General features: G+C 53.4%; 2 protein-coding genes across 5 annotated transcripts; both read right to left on the reverse strand.

Annotated features, from left to right (window-relative positions):
* Positions 1–6,352: 6,352 nt before the first annotated feature.
* SMIM41 (small integral membrane protein 41) lies at positions 6,353–11,926 on the reverse strand. Of its 2 annotated transcripts, XM_053557960.1 has the most exons (3): positions 10,080–11,926; positions 9,894–9,983; positions 7,392–7,413 (listed from the first exon to the last, which is right to left on the reverse strand). In XM_053557960.1, exon 1 carries the CDS (start codon positions 10,440–10,442, stop codon positions 10,179–10,181), a length of 264 nt encoding a protein of 87 aa, XP_053413935.1. In that variant the 5' UTR covers positions 10,443–11,926; the 3' UTR covers positions 7,392–7,413; positions 9,894–9,983; positions 10,080–10,178. The 2 variants fall into 2 exon arrangements, 1 of the variants encoding a protein (XP_053413935.1); XR_008373484.1 differs by lacking the exons at positions 9,894–9,983; positions 10,080–11,926 and adding an exon at positions 9,428–9,871 and having other exon boundaries at positions 6,353–7,413.
* Positions 11,927–12,614: 688 nt separating this feature from the next.
* ATG101 (autophagy related 101) lies at positions 12,615–19,222 on the reverse strand. Of its 3 annotated transcripts, none has more exons than XM_053557954.1 (4): positions 19,172–19,222; positions 18,752–18,874; positions 15,680–16,007; positions 12,615–13,300 (listed from the first exon to the last, which is right to left on the reverse strand). In XM_053557954.1, the coding sequence occupies exons 3-4, from the start codon at positions 15,929–15,931 to the stop codon at positions 12,896–12,898; spliced, it is 657 nt and encodes a 218-aa protein (XP_053413929.1). In that variant the 5' UTR covers positions 15,932–16,007; positions 18,752–18,874; positions 19,172–19,222; the 3' UTR covers positions 12,615–12,895. The 3 variants fall into 3 exon arrangements, with proteins under 3 accessions (XP_053413929.1, XP_053413927.1, XP_053413928.1); XM_053557952.1 differs by lacking the exon at positions 19,172–19,222 and adding an exon at positions 18,971–19,165; XM_053557953.1 differs by lacking the exon at positions 19,172–19,222 and adding an exon at positions 19,076–19,095.
* Between the last annotated feature and the right edge of the window lie 732 nt (positions 19,223–19,954).

Raw genomic sequence — 19,954 nt, forward strand, 5'->3', positions numbered from 1 at the left:
TCCTGCGGCCCCCTGCCTTGTCCCCCTCAGCTTCCTAAACACACAGCATGCTGTCCCCTGGAGTGCTCCCCAAACTGTCGCTGCCATATCCTCTCGTTCAGGCCTTTGCTCAAATGCCCTTCTTGGTGACAACTTTCCCACTGACATCACTTAGAAATCCCAGCCTTTCCCCAGCTCTCTTCATGCATTCTCCGAGTTTTGCTTTTCTCCATAGGTTGAACTGTATTTCCCCCAAAAAAGATACGCTGAAGTTCTAACCCCCAGTACTTCAGAACGTGACCTTATTTGGAAGTAGGGTCACTATAGTTGGAATTAGTTAAATCCAAATGAGTTCATACTGGACCTGGAATGGAATGGCCTCCTAAATCCAAAAGGACTCGTGTCTTTACCAGAAGAAACTTGGAGATGCAGACACACAGGGAAAATGCCAAGTGACGAGGACACAGAGGTGGGGGGGTGCAGCTGCAAGCTGAGGGCACCAGAGCCTGCCAGCCACCCTCAGGGGTGGGAGAAGCCAAGGACGGGCCCCCTTTCAAGTTTTAAAGGGTGCATGGCCCTGCCAACCCCTGGACTTCTCTTGGTTTAAACCACCCGGTGTGTGTGGTATTTGTCACGGCAGCCTTAAGACACTAATATGCCATCTGATACACTCTTTTTAAGCTATGTATGCGGTTTATCATCTGTCTCACTTCACAAGAAGCAAGCAGCCCAGGGGCAGGGGTTTGTGCACCTTGCTCCCTGCTGTGTTCTCAGTGCAGAGCGGCACCTGGCCGCTGAGAAGGGCTTTCTAATCAGTGGTGGACTGAATGAATGAGGGAGTGAATGAATGAAGCCCAACGCACCTCCACAGGCCTTGCTGACAGTCTCCCACTCTCTCCTGCTCCTGGGTCCTCTGGGGAAGGATAGTTGACACCCCCCACCCCAATAACACACCGTGCTTCAGTGCTACTCCAGCCACCTTCCACTTGGCTCAACCTCGCCCCCTTGAACTCTGGCATTAGCACTGGAGCTGGACCCAGGACCTGGCTATCTTGGGTGCGGAAGCCTGTGTCGGAGCAGCACATTCACCCCTGGGCCAAAAGGCAGACAAAGAGCCAGCTGGAGAATAGGAACAGGATAGGACCCTGAGTAAAGGGAAGTTGAGGCCAGACGACTTAGGACAGGGGCTGTGAAGAGAACTGATGGGCTGGGTCTCATCTTACTGGAAGAGGGCTGACGATAGCGGCAGGTGAGCCAGCTTCCAGAGGCAGGGACAGGGGCAGGCCAGAGAAATGCCTCTCCATCCTCCCCTCCCAGGGCCCTGTGAAGAAATTGACTCTTCATTCTTCAACACATATTTCCCAAGCACCTGCAAAGTGTCCAGTGCCATGCATGAGCAGAGAGAGCTCGCACAGCGTCAGAGGACGGACACTGCAGGGACGCACGCACACACATGCACCCATTCCCCTGGGTGCCGTGGGAAGGCCCCACGGGGCCAGTCAGTCTGAAGGGCACCAGAAAAGGCTCGGTGTCTCAGATCCAGCGCAGGACAGAGGGCGGGCAGGCAATGGGCAGAGGGGCAGAAACAGCACACAAGGGACATCAAGGTAGTGAGAGACGTCAAAGAACAAGACCCAAGAGGGCAACAGCTTGGGGAACATCACACACCTCGGGCTCCATCCTGTGAGCAATGGGAAGCTGTGTGGGGCAGTGTCAAAGGAAGTGGCTTGACAGGATATTCCCTCTGTAAAGATGACTCTGACAACAGCATGGAGAATGGATGGGCTGAGAAGCAACAGCAGACATGGGGACCGGGTGAGAGGTGAGGGTGGTGGCCGGAGAGGCAGAACAAATCCTTCTAAGGACAGAATGGACCACATTTGGTGATGGGCTGGCATGGAGGGGAATCCAGGCTGGGGAGGAGGTGGCACCACTCACCGAGAGTAAGGATGTGCAAAAGAAGATGTGGCTGGAGCCAAAGCCACACCAGCCGTGGGCGTGCTCTGCCACCTGTGCCCTGACCACAGCCCATGGACTCTCCTCCTACGCAGCGGGCCCCGCCACACTAGCCTCTGGGTGGTCCCTCACACACACCAGGCTCATTCCCACCATGGGACCTTCTTGTCCCTTAGCAGGAACACCGTGGCCCAGCTCCTCCCTGGCTGGATCCTCCTCAGAGGATCAAATGTCACCTCCTTGGAGAAGCTTTCCCTGGCGTTACAAAAGTCACTCACAAGTCTTCAGCCCCGGTATCCTGTTTTATTTCTTCATGGCATGATCACTGTCTGCAATCACCCAGTGTTTGGGGACTTTTCTGAGACAAAGAAAAGGCTGTGGAAGGATAATTGACACCCCCCACCCCAATAACACACCGTGCTTCAGTGCTACTCCAGCCACCTTCCACTCTGCTCAACCTCGCCCCCTTGAACTCTGGCATCAGCACTAGAGCTGGACCCAGGACCTGGCTATCTTGGGTGCGGAAGCCTGTGTCGGAGCAGCACACTCTGTGGCCCAGGCTAAAGCACAGTGGTGTCAGCCTAGCTCACAGCAACCTCAAACTCCTGGGCTCTAGTGATCCTCCTGCCTCAGCCTCCCGAAAGGCTAGGATTACAGGTACCCACTACAATGCCCCGTTAATTTTTCTATTTTTAGTAGAGACAGGGTCTCAATCTTGCTTAGGTTGGTCTCAAGCTCCTGAGCTTAAGAGATCCTCCTGCCTCAGCCTCCCAGAATGCTAGGATTACAGGCATGAGCCACCATGCCCAGCCGCCACAGCGTTTCTTTATAGGTCCTTCACACATGCCTTCCCAACAGAATGGCTATAGGCTCTTGGGGCAGGGACCTCTCTGCCTCATGCACAACATGTTCTCCAGTGCCTGGAACAGCGGCTGCCCAGGGTAGCTGCTCAATAAATCTTTGTCAAATGGATAAACAAATTAACGTAGCCCTCAGGAGCTAGGTTAGGTTGGGGCAGCTGATTTCAGAGCCATGGACATCAAGGTGGCAATTTCCACTCTAGGAGAAGAGGGAAGCACCAGGTGAAGGTCTAGGACAGAACCCCTGAGGACTTGGTATACAAGTTTTGGGAGAAGAGAGAGGAGATGCTGACATAGGACTCTCAAGGAAAGACAGGAGACAGGCAAGAAGCAGACCAAGGCTGCCCAAGGGCACAGACGCTAAAATGCACATCATCTGAATGTCACCCACTGGGTGTTATCATGACCCCATTTTCCTAATGAGGGAGAGGATTTAGAGTACACAGCCATGGGCAGACCGAGGGCTGGGCCCCAGATAGCATGGTCCTGGAGCCCACGGTCTCAGCCTTTCCTGCCCACATCACCAAGCTCATTCAGAAGCTGTACAGAAGTGGGATAGGAGAGAGTTATGAGGAAGAGGGGTCACTGACAGTGGACGTGGCCAGCAGAAGGGCAGTCTTTGGTGCCACTGCCCCAGGGGCTGGAGCAGGTGGACACCAGGCTGGAGAGGACTGAGGCATAACTAGGAGTCAAGGCAGTAGAGACAGCAAGCGTGGGTAACTCTTCTGAACAGTTTGGCTATAAGGACAAGCGAGCATAGGATAGTAACTGGAGGAGGCTGTGGGTGCAAAAGAGGGCTATTTTAGGGAGGCAGAAACCTGAGCATGCTTCAATGAGAGAGGCAGCAGAGGAGCAGTTGAAGAAGCTGAGCTGAGCACCAATGAGAGTGGCAGGGGCTCTGGGTGTGGCGCAGGCTTCCCCTCCAGCCTCTCTCTGCTGTGAGGAGGAGATGGCCAGGGCACCTGCATAGAGGTGGGGAGGCGGAGGTTCCGGGTTTGAGAGAGTGGAGAAGGCTTGCAGTAGCACAGCAGGAGGAGAGAAAGCTGGCTGGAGTGCTGGGCAGGGAGTGGTAAGGGTCCACCGGAGCCTGGTGACCACTTCTGGTGCCATTAGCAGCCCAGGTATGAGCTCAGAGAACAGAGAGGTGCTGTCATCCAGGGCTGAGCTATACCGGGGTGGCTCTGGGGAAGGAGTCGGAGGAAGGGCAGGAAAGCAACTGCGGCTATGGGCCCGCAACCTAAATGGAAGAGGAAGGAAGCCAAGTGGGAAGGGTCTTGGGACAGCGAGGGAGAGGAAGGACCATAGTGAAACTGTCTGAGTGGCTTGATGCCTGCAGGTCAAGCAGCTGAGGCACCAGCCACAGACACCAGAGCTGGCAAGTTCGAATCCAGCCCGGGCCTGGCGCCTGTAGACCCAGCTACTTGGGAGGCTGAGGCAAGAGAATCGCTTGAGCCCAGGAGTTGAAGGTTGCTGTGAGCTGTGATGCCACAGCACTCTACCCAGGGTGACAGCTTGAGGCTCTGTCTCAAAAAAAAAAAAAAGAAAAAGAAATTGCCTGAGTGAGGGAGCTAAAAGCAAGGAAGGTGTGGCCCTGGGGCTCTCAGGGTCAGAGGTTCTGAGCTGGGACTGGAAGATGGGGCACCATGGCACCATGTCAATAAAGCAATTTTGGTGGCTAAAGGCTGGGCCTCCTGGCATTGCTCACAGAAGCCTCACGGGCTGCGGCCCGGAAGGGAACCCTGCCAGGCGTGGAGCAGGATGAAATTCCTTTTGCCTGTTTGTTTTACTTTTTATTGTCCTGTGCCTGGGTGAGATGTGTGCACAGTCAAGCACTCGCACTGTACGAAGGGTGCACTAGGGAAACAAACCCTTCTTCCTCCCTCAGGCCCACAGGCCCAGAGGGACCTGTTACCACCTTCTGCAAGGGGGCTTCGTCTTTCTGGGGTTGAGGGGGAGTGGGGGAAGCTCAGCTTCCTGCACCCTGGAGCTGCCAGGGACATGGATTCTCAGTTTTCAAAATCCCTCTTCCCTGACTCCCTACAGAGACACTCCTCGGCTTCCCTGCCTTAGGTGGTGGAGGTCTACCCGGGCTGCACCCTCAGGTTCCTACCTTCTAGTCCCATGGCTTCACTGTTATGTCTCTTGCAACATCGTGGCTCAGAACACCATCCCTGCAGAGCCCCAGCCTCTACACGAACTGTCCCCTTGACAACTCCCCTCACACTTAGCGCACCAGAACTGGGCTCCCGGACATGCCTCTGCCTGGGGCCCCATCTACAACAGCCACAGCTTGGCCTCTGGCCACCCAGGACTAAACAGCTCCTGCTTTGGGCCCTGTGCTTTGGGTAGCCCCCCACCTCCACCCTCAACCCAAGTAGAGCATGTGAGCAAGACGTAGAATATTCCACAGTCAGGATAATACTACTTCAAGGATAGCACAGAGTCACACGGAAAGCAAAGAGGATGTTGAAGTTTGTTTTGGCCCACGTGACCTGAGGCAGTCACCACTCTCTTTGCCAATAGATTTGAACCCGAGAAACCCTCAAGCCAATGTCCCACCTCATGTGGAGTTTGAGAACCGACAACACCAATAGTGCGTTTGCTCTGTGCCAGCAGCTGTGCTGAGCACCCCACATGTATGAATCTCAGCTCATCCTGACAAAGAATAGCACAAGCTATGTCCTTTTCTCCCCCACTCTAAAGCTGAGGGAACTGGGCCCCATAGAAGGGAAGGAACTTGCTCGGGTCACAGAGCTAATAGCTATAATGGCAGAGTTCAAATGCATCCAGTGTGATCCCAGAACCCTTGGTCTTGGCCAGAAGCTGACATAGTGACCAGCAGAACAAAGCCAAGGGAGGAGGAGGAACTGAGGCCTGCTCTCATCATGCCAGGCCTGCAGCCAGAGCGACCCGTAGGCTTGTCAGTTACATGGGCCAATAAATTTCCTTCTGTCTAAACCAAATATAGTTGGGGTTTTCTGCAGTTCAGATCAAAGAAGTCCTGATAACACATCCTGTCAGTGGGTGGCATTATTACCAGTTACTCAGGACAGAAAGCAGGACATCACTCTCCACACTCCCTATCCCTTCTCCCACACATCCAGCAAGTGACCAAAGCCTGTATCCCTGCTCTGGCCCCTTTCCGTGCCCCTGGTTCAAGTGGCCATCATTATCGCTGGGTTTTGACAACAGCCACCTTGCTGCCTCTTTACTTCCGGTCTGTTCCCACCCACACTTACTCCCAGTTCTCTAAGACCCAGATCTGACCATGTCACTCCCTGCTTGAAACCCCCCCGACACCAATGCTACCCCCAGGGTAAGCTTCATCTCCTGCCCAGGCTGGCCCTGCCTGCCACCCTACTTCCAAAGCTCCCTGCTCCCGGCCATTCCAAACCTCTGCTGGAACATTCTTGCTCCCTCCTCACCAGGTGAATTGGTTATACCACCTCCCCAGAGGACTTCTCACTCTCTGCCCTTGGCTCTTTCGACCCGAGCCCAAGTCATCTAGCTTAACTCCAGTTTCACTCTTCACTAGACTGTGAGCTCTTCGAGGGCAGGGGCTCGGTCTCATTTACCTCCTCATCCCCACTTCCCAGGATATTCCTGGAACTAAGCAGTCAATTCAGGAAAAATATGTCACATGCTAATTATTATAATTATAATACAATTATAGTGCAGAAAGCCTTTTATCAATGGACAACATTCCCTATTTTATCAATGACGAACCAACATTATTATCTCCATTTTAAGGATGGAAAAACTGAGGTTTAGGAAGGTTCTTCCCAAAGGTAGGATTCAGTGTACATGTTCCTCTGAAGGCCAGGGTGGCACCCTGAAAGACCCCCCCATATCGCGTGCCTGGCACTTGCCCACATCAGCCACAGGGGGGCAGCCGAGCGCCAGCATGACAGCCACTTTTGGATCTACTCTGGCTGGGGAAGATTCCCACCTGTGGATGGAAAAGGAATGGCCACCACCAAAGAGAGACACCAGGGAATAGCTAGGGGTGCTCTTTCAGTGTCTGCTAGAAGCAGGTCAAACCAGAAGGGAGTGGAGGAACAAACCACTAATTCCAAGGGTCAAAGGCTGGAAACACAGACTGGATACTTGAAGTTAATATCACCAGCATATTTAATAACAAGCCACAGAAAGTGATGGTGCATTGCTGGATTGCTGGGGCCCCCTAGGCCTCCAAATGGGTGACACTGACCCACAGAGCCTCATCAGGTTACTGGCTTGTCAGACCCTTGTGCCCCACACCAGACAGGAGGCACAGCAGGCAGAGGACACAGCCAGCATCTCTCCCTACACCCCTGCCCAAGCATCCAGGCTGCATGGTGCCCAGGACACACAGCAGTCACCACATGGGCTCATTCCTGCTGGCAATGTGGACCTTCCAAGTGTCCCCCTCCCCACCCAACAGGGGTACTCCAGGGTTTCATGGAGCAGTTCAGAGGCAAGAGCTGGGTGCCAGGATCCAGGGTGAGGTCTCACACAATCCAGGTGTCTCTCAGTCTGTCATCTGCACCAAGAAGGGGGCTGAAGGTGGCAGGGGTTCCCTGGTGCAACAGCTGGAGAGAGAGCTCTCTGGCAGGCAGACGATGCAAGGCTCAGAAATCTGTAAGAGAGAGCAACCCATCTTTGCTAGAGAGGGAGTTGCACTATGTAGAGGCCAAGAACAGATTGCATAAGCCCCCAACAGCCTTTTCCAGCTCAGGGTAAAATCCAGGGGCTACAAGGTTAAGGCAAGACTTCAACCCATCAGCAGCCCCAGCACCCCCAGGGACAGTGTGGGCTAACAGAGCGCATGGGGAGTTCCGCTGCCTGGCTTCCCCAGCAATCCAGCAATGCACCATCACTTTCTGTGGCTTGTTATTAAATATGCTGGTGATATTAACTTCAAGTATCCATATCTGCACCCACCCACCCCCACCTCTCACTCCCAGCTGAGCCTGAGAGGTGAAGTGACAGTATCACCCACTTTTCCAATTTTCCAAATTCTTTCCTTCCTACTCAGTCTGACAGCCTTGACCAGGGTCAGAGTTCCAAAGCAAACATCTCAGTGTCTTCCCCAAGGAACACTGAGGGCCTCAGAACACCCCACATGCTGCTCTCCAGGCACACGGCAGAAGAGACAGCAAAGGCAGGAAGTTGGACGAAGAAAGACTTTGCCTATCCCTCTATCCCCTGCCCCCAGCCCTGCCCCGGGTGTGAGCAGACTCAGTGATGCTGGGGACACAGCCCCTCCCTCCACCAAACTACTCTACACCCCTAATACCACCAGAACTTGGAGCTCAAAGTTCAAACCAAAGGTCATCATCCCCCCTTCATGTCTGATCCCTCGGCTCTGCTTGCATTTTTTCCACAGATGCTTATTCCAGCTGACCCTCTGCACCCCTCCCCACTCTGGGCGAGGCCAGGAAAGCTGAGCCCAGCTGGCCAGACAACTACTGCCCGGCATCAGGAAGACTATTCCCAGCACAAGAAGATTGCTGGGGAAGTAGGGGCAAGAGGGAACAGCAGCATAAGGCATGGGGTTCAAATCCCTGCCTTGAACTGTAACCTGCATGCCAAATGTGCAAAGAGAGGCCGTATTTGGCAACAGCATCTCAAGAGTGATGGGAAGGCAGGGGAAGGGAGGGTGGATGGAGCAAGACAGCAGACTTGGAATCAGGAGCCCCGGGGCCCATCCAGCCACTCACTTGAACGTATTGCTTACTTTTCTCTGAGCTTCAGAGCTCTTCTAAAAAGTTCTCTGAGCTCCCACATTTGTGAAATGAGGGGTTCACAGTGATACAGAGAACCTATACCATTTGAGGAAGAAGAGAGCACAGGTGCAGAAAGTATCCGGTGAGAGGGCTGGGAAAACCTGGGGGGGTCTCCTTCAACCCCCAGAACACAGCAAAGTAAGAGGGGGAATGCCCCTGGTCCCCGCTCACTGCCCTGTGCCAGGAGCAGTAACCACACACCCACGCGTTCCCCTGGACAGCTCTCCAAAGGGGGTTGGGGCAGTGCCCCTGAGGTGAGAAGTCCGAAGCTCAGCAAGGCCTGCGTGGCACAGCCGCCCAGGATTAGCGCCAAATCCCGGACCACTCAGCAGGGATCACAGGTCGTAGTCAGCTTCACAGCTGTTTCTGGGCACCTGCCCCTCCCCAGCCCCTCCTCACACACACCCTGCCTGACCCCCTCTCCCAAGGAAACGGGTACCCTGCACACACCCTGGGCTCCAGAGTGGGACAGTCAAGAGTGATCAGAGTCACTCTCAATAACAGCCACCCCCACCCCCAGAAGCCCCCAAGAGCTCCTAGGTATAAAGCTGAATAGAGGAACAGTGGAGACTTCTCCCCACCTCCCCAACCCAGCCCTGTGGCTCTGCCCAGGTGGCCTTGGCCTGGAGTTACCTTGCCCTTGGGGCCACCCAGGCCCTTCCCTCCAGATGGTTCCTGTCCTTGGAGAGACAGAAGCAGGAGACCCAGACAGCACCCCACAGCTGGGAATCCTCAGCTCCACTCCCAGGGCAACAAGCTCCTGAGGCCCCAGCTGTCAGGAACCTTGCAGTCCACATCCCTCCCCATACACGCAGCTCCTCGCTCTAAGCCACATCTGTCCCCTCAACCCAAGCAGGGGCAAACCTCTCCATTCCCTGGGGCCAGGCAGATCCCTGTCTTTACTCTCAAGGGCAATGCACTCCCAAACCTGCCCCAAGAGGGAGGCAACAATGAGGATCTTTCTCAAGCCCCCTTCCAGAGAAAAGAGGAAAGAGAGGAAGCGGAAGCCAAAGGCTAGGGTCATCTGCATACTTATGGCCACATGTCTCCCCAGCCTCCTGAGGAATGCGTAGTGTGGGCACCACTGAGCAGACACCCAAAGTTCAGAGAGCAGGTGTGGGCAGAAGGGCTCCCAAGTACACCATGGCCCTCCCACCGGCCTGCAGACTCTCTCCTTTTTGATTCGCCATCCCTCTCCCACAGTTACAATGACCATCAGTTCCTAGAAAAAGGCCATAAGGAGCACCCTTAAGATGCGAGGGGCTGGGCCCTGCAGGAAAGACATCCGGGAAGCTGTGAGAGCTGGCCTCCTTCCTCTGATCCCGCACACCTGGGGTAGCTGCAGCCTCACTTCTGTGGAGTTACAGAGCTGGGAACTAGAGTCGCTGGACAGGTGGCTCTGCAAAGACAGTTGCCCCAGCTGGGCCCAGGGAAGCCCCCTCAGTAAAGAGGTTAGCGCCGTCGACCCGACCCTGTGCGCGCCCCCAGTCACTCCTGCTGCACTCCAAGCTCTCACCTGTGCGGGGCGCGCATCAGGGTAAGTGAGCACGCTCTGGGGGACAATGAGGAACTCGAGGCCGCCTGGAGACCACGACCCCAGAGCGCAGCCCGGCGCCTAGGAGTCGGAGTCGTCGCCGGGCTCAGCCTCGAGGGACGCGCGCTGCTCCCGGGCCAGCAGCGCTGTCAGGCCCTGGGCGCGGAGGAGGAGGCCGCCGCCCAGAAACAGGACTCCGCAGAGCACCAGCAGCGACAGCACGCCCAGCACCACCGCCTGCACCGCGCGCAGCTCCTCAGGGGGCTGCGGCGGCGCCGCCGACTGGTTGCAGCAGGAGCTAAGCCAGGCGGCCCCAGCCGCGGAACCCGCCTGAGAGCTGTTCATGCTGAAGCGCCGACTGCCCAGATGTGCGTGGGTCCGCCAGATGTGCGGGAGCCCGGGCTGGCAGGCGGGCGGAGGTTGTGTGGGGAAGGAAGCAAGGGGCGGATCCCAGGCGCCCTAGGCTACCACCCCTTGCGCCGCGAATGCTCAGGCCTTTCCAAGACAGAAAGGGCTCCTCCAGGGTGGACTATGGCCCCTTCTCAACAGTACCGGATTCCTGGGCCTTCATATTTCTTGTGCCCAAGGCCCACAAACTCACCCATGAGAATTTAGCCAGACAAACCCAGGAGCTGTGTCTCCAAGACTCTCCCTCTCACTTGGCCAATAAGGCTGAGCGGTAGCACCTAGTCAGTCAGTGGGTGCTGGCTCTGAGCTGAACACAAAACAAACAGGGTCACCCTCATTCTTAGATTTGTGTCCTATACCACTAGGTGGCCTAGATGGTGCTGGGACCAGAGGCAAATGGCAGCCTGAGGGATCCGACTCATAACCTTCCTCTTCCATGGCCCTTTGGAAGCCTTCTGGGGCTTGACAACCAGGCCAGTGCCTCCTTCAGAACCCATAGCAAGGAGAGGGCAGGGCACTGTATGGAGATTCCAAGGTCCCACAGGCTGAGGAACGTCATACTTACAGACCAATGGGAGAGCTCAGACTTTTTTTTTTTTTTTTGAGACAGTCTCACTATGTCACCCTCGGTAAAGTGCAGTGGCATCACAGCTCACAGCAACCTCCAACTCTTGGGCTTAAGCGATTCTCTTGCCTCAGCCTCCCAAGAAGCTGGGACTCCAGGGACCCACCATAACACCGGACTATTTTTTGGTTGTAGTTGTCGTCGTTTGGCAGGCCCAGGCTGGATTCGAACCCGCCAGTATGTGGCTGGCACCCTAGCTGCTGAGCTACAAGCGCAAAGCCAGGGAGCTCAGATTTGAGCTGAGCTTTCTACCAGGCTCCCATCCTGACCCTTAGTAAATCCCACCTCAGGGAAATCACAATGCCAAAGGGACTGGGCTGGGGGTGTTACTGTCCTGTCCACCAAGGCCAGCTGGCTGCCAACTGGGTGTCCTATGGCCAAGCCAGGGTAGGAGAGCAGGGCAGAGTCTGAAGAAAAATAAAGTCTGGAAAAGATGACATAGAAGCAAGACCCTCTTGCCCAGGTAGCCAAAAAAATTCTTTAGCAAACCTTGAGTCTTCTTTTTAGAAATAAAGTCACTGGCAACCAACACCTGTACCATACCTAACCCTTAGAAGGTATGAGATTAGCTGATGGCCAGCTGGGAGGAAAACAGAAAACTCCCCCAGGTGGGGCAGTCACATGTTATCAAGGACCTGCTCAGAAGGGGCCTTCCCCCCACCCCAAGTCCTCCAGCTCTCTGATGCCCCAGAGATTGCGTGAGACATCACAAAACCAGTCATGGGTGACTTGGAATGGAAAAACCATGCAAACACTTCCTAGCCATTCTAGCTACCCACCCTGCTCCAGGACCCTGGGCAAGACCCTGCCCCCACCCCATTTCTCCCTTAGCACCCCTCCCTACACACCATTTAGTCTCATTAAACTTCCCCAGATATAGCCAAAAACACTATAAAATATGGGGGAAAAAACATCGAAAACATAGCACACAACTAACATTTGTGTATGCCTGTATAAAAAGGAGTATGAGCTACCAAAGCAATGTCCTAACAACCAGTGAAGACCAGCCAAACCAGATGTCACCAGATGCCAGTCTTGAGCTAGCCAATCTCTCCCCAGACAGACATCCCACATCAGATGACCTTTGTGGTGCATGTGGGGACCTGAGCACGTTCTATGAAGACAGAGAAGGTATTCTTCGGTGTCATCATGAAGCACATCCTGATAATATAAAGGCCAGGGATGTCACGGCTTCCTTAGGAAGGGAAGAGAAATAACTATGTCACATCCAAAAGCAACAGGCCCTCAATTTCCCTGTCTCTCATTCATGGACTGCCCCTGGTCATACCTGTATGGGTAACACCTGCTTATGTGTATGTCCAACAAAGAGCAAAATCTACCAGCTTTGATCTTAAATCCCATCCACCCAGTCCCTCACCTTCAAACAATACCCATAACACACACCTGTATGTTCATGGGGATTTCCAGCACATGTGAACACTTCAGGGCAGAACACAAGCCAAGAGAGATGGCTCAACGCAAACTCATACTCTCAACTTTATTCACCATCCTACTGGTGGCTCTTCTGTACAGTGGAGAAGGAAGGGGAACCCCACTAGGGGTGTGGAGAGACAGTGTAGGCACAACACGAATGTCAGTAAAGGTTAAAGGGATGACCAGGCTGGCAACCACAAAACAAGGAAGCCAGGGGCTGTCCCTTCCAAGTCTCACCAAGAACTAACTCCAGAGCCCCAAGGGCCTAACAGTACAATCCCCAGAAGCCAAGGTCTGGGGCCATCAAAGAGCTCCCATGCTCCAGAGAGGCCTAGAGGGCAAGAGTATCTTTGATGAGCCTGCGCATGGTGGTGGTGACGGAGGTGCCCAGGGCATCAGTGATTTGAAAGGAGATCTTGTAGAGGTAGGGCTGTACGTCCCGTAAGCCCGTGTCAAACACGTTGTCCACCTCTGACTGCGTGGGCATCTTGGGCAGGTACTCATGTCGGTTCATCACCTCCACAATGTTGATGATCTTCTCACAGAGTTTCTCACCCACCTTCTCCCGGCAGATCTGCCGCTCCTGCTCCGTGGCCAGGGCTACCACGTGCACCTTCACTGTCCACACTTCCCACGGGATGCACTCGTCTGAAAAGGGCCAGCGAGACTTCTTCTTCTGGTAGAACTCCAAGGACATCTGGCCTAGCCCATCACCACCAGAGTTGCGCAGTGCATCCTGGAGAACAAGGAGGAGATGAGCAAGCCGATTCCTCCGAAGAGTTCACGCCCCATGAGGGCCTGCTTCCTATACCTGGTGATTATGCTCGCTCAGCTCTGTTAGTCTTCTAGGGAAGACAGGCAATGACAGCCAGAGAGAGTAAAGGGCTTGTGAGAAGTTACACAGCCACCCTGAAATGAAGCAGTTCATGCAAACCAACAAAATCTGTCCTCAAGCCCAACTCCTCCAGCTTTGTTAAAAACTGATACCACAGGAATAACTACTCACCTGTGGGCACTTATTCTGTGCCAGGAATATTACACACAATCCCACCAGCTCTCTCAACAAGCCCATGCCAGCTGCACCAGGGTTTAAATCCAGATTGTCTGATTTCAAAGTCCTTGCTTTTCACCTTTACACCAAAGGCCTTCTCATTCCACGACACACCCTGCCCCCACATCCTTCAACATGTTCTCCAAAATCAGCCCCTTGCCAATATCTCCTACTTCTGGGCAAACCCTAGTTGCCTTCCCCACTGCCAATTAAACACAGTCCTACTTCGTTCACTTTATGGCAACCCAAATTCAAAGTATCTTTTAAAAGAACAAGAGGAAGAGACTGTAAAGCCCAATGACCCCTGCTTAGAAAGAGGGAATGCAAACAGAACAGGGTGGTCAAAGAACAGACCAGACCTGGCTGCTGCTCCCTCTTCTCCTCTGAGAAGCAAATAGGACCATCTAGTCCAGCGATTCTGCCCTTCTCACCCCATGGGCCGTACTCCTCGGGGCAGCTAGGACCCGGAAACACCTCTCCATCTGAGTTACTGAGTTAGTGCCAACCCGAGGGCAAGGATGCTCTCTCAAATCCTGTCCATCAGGAAACAGGCTCTCCTTTGTGGACAAATCAAGGTCACATGACCTCAAATAACCAAAACTTCCGTAGTGCTTACTGTGTGCCAGGCTGTGTTCCAAACACTGGGCACATGTAACTTATTTAGTCCTTGAAGTACACACACCCTACAAGGTAAAATTGGAATCAATTTTACCTCTAGGGAAACTGAAGCCCAGATTGAGTGAAGTCACTTGCCTAAGGTCACACATTTGCTAGGTGGTGGAGCCCAGCTCGAGTCCACGCTCTTTTTTTTTTTAGTGGAGACAGAGTCTCACTTTATTGCCCTCGGTAGAGTGCCATGGCATCACACAGCTCACAGCAACCTCCAACTCCTGGGCTTAGGCGATTCTCTTTCCTCCACCTCCCAAGTAAGCTGGGACTGCAGGCGCCCACCACAACAGCCAGCTATTTCTTGTTGCAGTTTGGCCGGGGCCGGGTTTGAACCCGCCACCCTCAGTACATAGGGCCGGTGCCTTAAAGACTGAGCCACAGGCGCCGCCCTCGAGTCCACGCTCTTAACCACTCTAACCTACCTCCCTCCCATAGACACCTGGAGGAAATAAAGCTGAATGCCACTGCTTTTCCTGAAGGGTGACTAGGAAACACCTCTTAGGGACTTGCCCTTTCTGGGCTTGGAGGAATGGTGGAGGGTAGCTTTCTGAGTGCTGTGGCCTAGGAAAGGGCTCTGCCTGACACTAGGCCTCCTTGCAATGAGCACACCGCCCCCAGTACAATAGGAGCTCTGCAAACATGTGTAGGGTCAAAGTCAGACACACAGCCCTCCTTCCCTGACCTGAGCAGGTGCCTTAAAAAAAGAAACTCCCGGGCGTCGCCTGTGGCTCAAAGGAGTAGGGCGCCAGCCCCATATGCCGAAGGTGGCGGGTTCAAACCCAGACCTGGCCAAAAACTGCAAAAAAGAAACTCCTTTTGTTACTTTAAAATTTAAGAATGCCCATGCATTAAAACGCTGTGACTCTGAATGAAGATGATATTAAAACCACACTGCCATTCCCACTACCTTAAGTGACCATCATCAGCAGACTGAGGTGTTCCCGTCACGTTCTTCCAAGCCCACACACATGCCACATTGCCTAAAGGGACATCCCATCTGGGATGAGGCTGCCTGAGCCAAGCAATCCTCCCTCCGAGGGAATTTCATGGAGGAAAGGCCAAGTGGTGAGGAAAAAAAAGTGGAAGCAGAGGCTGAGAGGTGTCAGAGAGTGGGCTGTGGAGCCAGAGCTGTGTTCAAGACCAAGGAGCAGTGACCTCCCAAGGACACCTGACCGCCAATGCTGCCTGGGTTTTCTGCGCTCCTTCTTCCCCAGATAGTTCGATAAGTGACCCCACAGTCCCCACACAGACATACAAGCCCACCTCCTCAAGAGGAGCTCTCAACATGTTGGCTCCTTGGAGCATCCAAGAACCTGATCCACACTCTCAGGGAGAGTGAGCCAGAATGGAGGGGCATCGGAGGCCCACCCGCCATCTGCTGTGCCACACCCCTACCTTGAATTCCCCTACAACTTTGCGCAGGGCACGGTCTAGTTCCTCAGAAGAGACACGCACGTAGGTGAAGTCGATGAAGTCACAGTCCACGTCCTGGGTGCCCACAGTGCCGATAGAGTAGGTGCCCTCCTTCTTGTAGTGGAACTTGCCTGTGCTCCGGTGCAGGAGCACCGTGTGCAGCACAGCCAGCATGGCCTCCTCTACCTGCCGCCCCTCCACCGACACCTCCAGCACCTCCGAGCGACAGTTCATCCTGCAGCCAGCGGCCCACACTGGGGCGGGGGACGATAATAAAGACTGGGGAGCTTCACCCCACCCAGGGGCCACCCTGCAAGAGGAGCCCAGGTCAAAATGCTGGACCTTCTGGACAATGCATGTTACCTGTTTGCTTCCTTCTAGGGGCAGCTCAGCTCCTGCCTCTACTGGCCCTTCCTCTCTACATTTTGGCAACACATACATCGGAGAAGCACAAACTCTCAGCATCAAAGTTACCGATCCAAACAACCAGCCACACGCCTGGAATCCATTTATGACATTCACTGCAGCATCTGCTATGCCACACCTATCAGGCACTGGCCAAAGGCAAGGATAGGCCAAGCACAGTGGCTCACGCCTATAGTCCTAACACTCTGGGAGGCCGAGATGGGTGGATTGCGGGAACTCAGGAGTTCAAGACCAGCCTGAGCAAAAGTGAGACCCCGTCTCTACTAAAAATAGAAAAACTGAGGCAAGAGGATCGCTTGAGCCCAAAAGCTGGAGGTGGTTGGGAGCTATGACGATACCATGGCACTCTACCCAGTATGACAGCTTGAGACTCTGTCTCAAAATAAATAAAAATAAAAATAAACAAAAAATAAATAAAAATAAAAAAAGGCAAGGATGGCCCCTGCCCTTGAGAAAACGATGAGATAAAAGAGAAACAGACAAGTGAACATGACCACAGTGGCACAAAGTAGCTAGGAAGCCTGGGCTTTAACCTAACTGGCACACACACATACACACACATTCTCATGTACTTCCAGGGCCATCCAGACTCCATGGTAAAACTTGTGGATTTAAGGCAGAAAGGCCAGGCAGGGAAACCAGTCATGGGCACTACTCTTAATGTCTGTAACTGTTACAGAAGCACCATAATCAGGTATGGGGGAGTGAAGTGCCCAGTGTGGGGGTTTTCACGTTCAACATTCCAGCTCTCCTACAGCTTGCTTTGTGACCTTAAGCAAATCACTCAACCTCTCTGAACCTCAGTTTTCTCATTTGTATATTGAGAGGGTTGTGAGGATTAATTAAGATGACACATGTAAAACATAATAGAATAATGGTTAAGAACAAGGAAATGAAAGCCAGACAGCCTGGATCAGAGCCCCAGTCCTGCCACTTTCTCCCTGTGTACTCCTGGGTAAGCTGCCTAACACCTAATGTGCCTCAGTTTCCTCACATGTAAGAAAAGATAATGATTGCTACGTTGGAAGGATTTCCTCAAGGACTGAATGAGTTAGCACCTATAAAACTCTTGAAGCGGTATCTGGCAAGTAGTAAACATTCACTAAGCATTAGCTGCTATAATTCATTATTACACTGTTATGGTCAAGAGATGATGCCAGGCTGCACTACAGCAGTGCTGGAGGAAGAGGAAAAAGAGAGAATAGACCTGAGAACCAGAACTCAGTGAGTAACGAAATAGGAACCCAGAAGAGAAGGAACAGTCTAGTTTCCTAGCAGAGGGTCCTCAGCTGGCAAACCTTCCCTAACTCTCACTGGAGACCATTTCATGTGGGAACAGTTTTGTTCAGTTATTCCTTCAACTGAAGCAATCAGCCTCTTAGCACTTCAAACCCCTGGTTTTAGTTCTGAGATCAAGCCATACGGACTAAGTTTCACACTAGTAATGGTGGCTCATGCCTGTAATCCTAGCACTCTGGGAAGCCAAGACAGGAGGATCCCTTCAGCTCAAGAGTTAGAGACCAGCCTGAGCAAGAGAGAGACACCGTCTCTATTAAAAAGAGAAAATTAGCTGGGCATGGTGGCAGGTACCTGTAGTCCCCACTACCTGGGAGGCTAAGAGGATCGCTTGAGCCCAAGAGTTTGAAGTTGCTGTGAGCTACAATGACACCACAGCACTCTACCAAGGATGACAGAGTGAGACTCTGTTGTCAAAAAACAAAACAAACAAACAAAAATTTCACACTTTTTCCATGGGAGAGCTTTTAGACGCAGCTTGTCACTCCTCACTACCACAAAGTAAAGGTTCCCATGCCTGCTTCACATTACATCTTACCTCCTCAAGGTCCTCCTTTAATTATATTTCAGTTAGTCTCTACCCCTTTTGAACCCTCCTGCTCAGCACGAGACATAGAGCAGCAGGCTGCCACTGCTCAGAAATCAGGCTGGCTCTGCCTCTCACCTGACAAGCAGCTCAGGTCTACCTGTACTATCAGGTTTTACTTCTGTCTCTGTGACCAGGCAGACAGTTCTTTGAGGGAAGGGACTACATTCTGTTCATCACTATAAACTCAATTCCTAGTACCTAGAACAAAGTCAATGCTCAATTCATCCTAACCCTTGAAAAGAATTCCGGGTCCTTCCAAGGGTTGCTGAATTATTTCTCCTACACTCTTGGATCAAGGATGAGAAGGGCTCTCTCTTGCTCATTTCTGCCTTCTAGTTAAACTCCTTTAAACTCCTAAAGACTCTGAGCTTTTTCTTCCCCATCTTCTCCCTCTTGTGTCTCCCCACAATCTTTCCTTCAGGCCATACATACATTTCCTCCCTTTTGGGCGAAGCCCAGGTTTTTCCCTCATACTCAGTGCTATAATTGTAGGATCCCTCCTCCAGGAAATCTGTCCTGCACGGCAGCCACACCTGGTCTGTGATAAAGCTTGTTGTGTACACACACACATACACACATACACACACACACACACACACACACCCTCCTACGGTGAACAGGTAACTACCCAGAGTAGGGGCTGGAAAGTGTCGTTCCTCTGGTCCCCCCGACAAGTGGCAGAGGTTAACAGACGCCTTCTCAGAGCCGAGCTGGAACCTAATGCACCCCTATTCCCAGCTTACGCGCAAAAGCTGGAACACGGGCACGCCCCTCCTCCTCCCCACGAGCAGATTCGACCTCCGCAGATAACGACCTCTGCAAGTACACTCCAACCTCCGTGAGGGCACTGAGCCGCGAGAGACGAACTAAAAGCAAAAACAAAAGCATCAGGAGCCTCGAGTGGGACGCAGAAAGGACCTCCCGCCCGAGTCCCCTTTCTCCCACCGCCACTACGGGCAAACCTCCAGGGTCTCGGGAACCACAGAGGAGCTGACTCCTCGGAGGTCTCGGGGGCGGCGCCCCGTGCCAAGCCTGGCCGGACTGGGGCGTTCCAGGCGCGCCCTCACTTCCAGAGCCCCGGGAGCGCCCGCACTTGCACAGCAGAGGACGGACGGCTAGACTGACCCCAGCTCGAGACCCTCCCAGCACGCCACTGCTCTCACCGCAGACGCCGGACCACTCCGGCAGGAGGCGGCGCCCAGACCGGAAGTCCTCCCGCCGCCCCGGCCGACTGGGCTTCCCCTTCCCACAGCCTTCTGCGGGGGGCGTGCCCAGCTCGGCCGAGCCCCGACACGAATCCCCCGGCGTGGATCGTGTGTATGCTCACATCAGCTCACTAGTGCAGTCACATATTGACATATAATTTGGGCGATAGTTTTTTCTTGTTTATCTTTCGGATTTTAAGATTTGATGGCGGGAAGTATTCCCCTCGTTTGGACGAGTCCATTCGCTCCCACCACCGAGAATGCTGTCGTGTTTCGGCGGGGACGACGCACTTCCGCCATAGAGTCGGGAGGGAAGGAGGGGCCCACAGATCCTGCGCCGCCTCCCTAGGCCGGGAGCCAACTCCTGGGACCCAGAAGTGCTCTCCGCTCCAGGCTGAGGGGCTTGGAAAGGGCACCGATCCCCAGAAGATGAAGGACAGGCAGGCCATTTGGATAGAGTTCCTGGATATGATCCCACGCCGTTGTACTGCAGGACGCTGAGTGGATGGCTAAATGTGAGCTTGTCCAGTGTGCATAGTAGACTGGATCCCTGGCCTTCGACCCATGTAAAAGCTGGAGAAGGGGCTTAATAAGAATCTCTAAGTGTGAGTGTATGATGCCCCATGATCATATCAATGTATACAGTTATGATTTAATAAAAAAAAAAGAATCTCTAAGTGTTATCTTCATGAGGCTTGTAATTCTGCCATAGCTTCTCTATGTGACCCTTGACATCTCTCA

Source organism: Nycticebus coucang, chromosome 12 (genome assembly GCF_027406575.1).
Source record: "Nycticebus coucang isolate mNycCou1 chromosome 12, mNycCou1.pri, whole genome shotgun sequence".
NCBI classification, from domain to species: domain Eukaryota; kingdom Metazoa; phylum Chordata; class Mammalia; order Primates; family Lorisidae; genus Nycticebus; species Nycticebus coucang.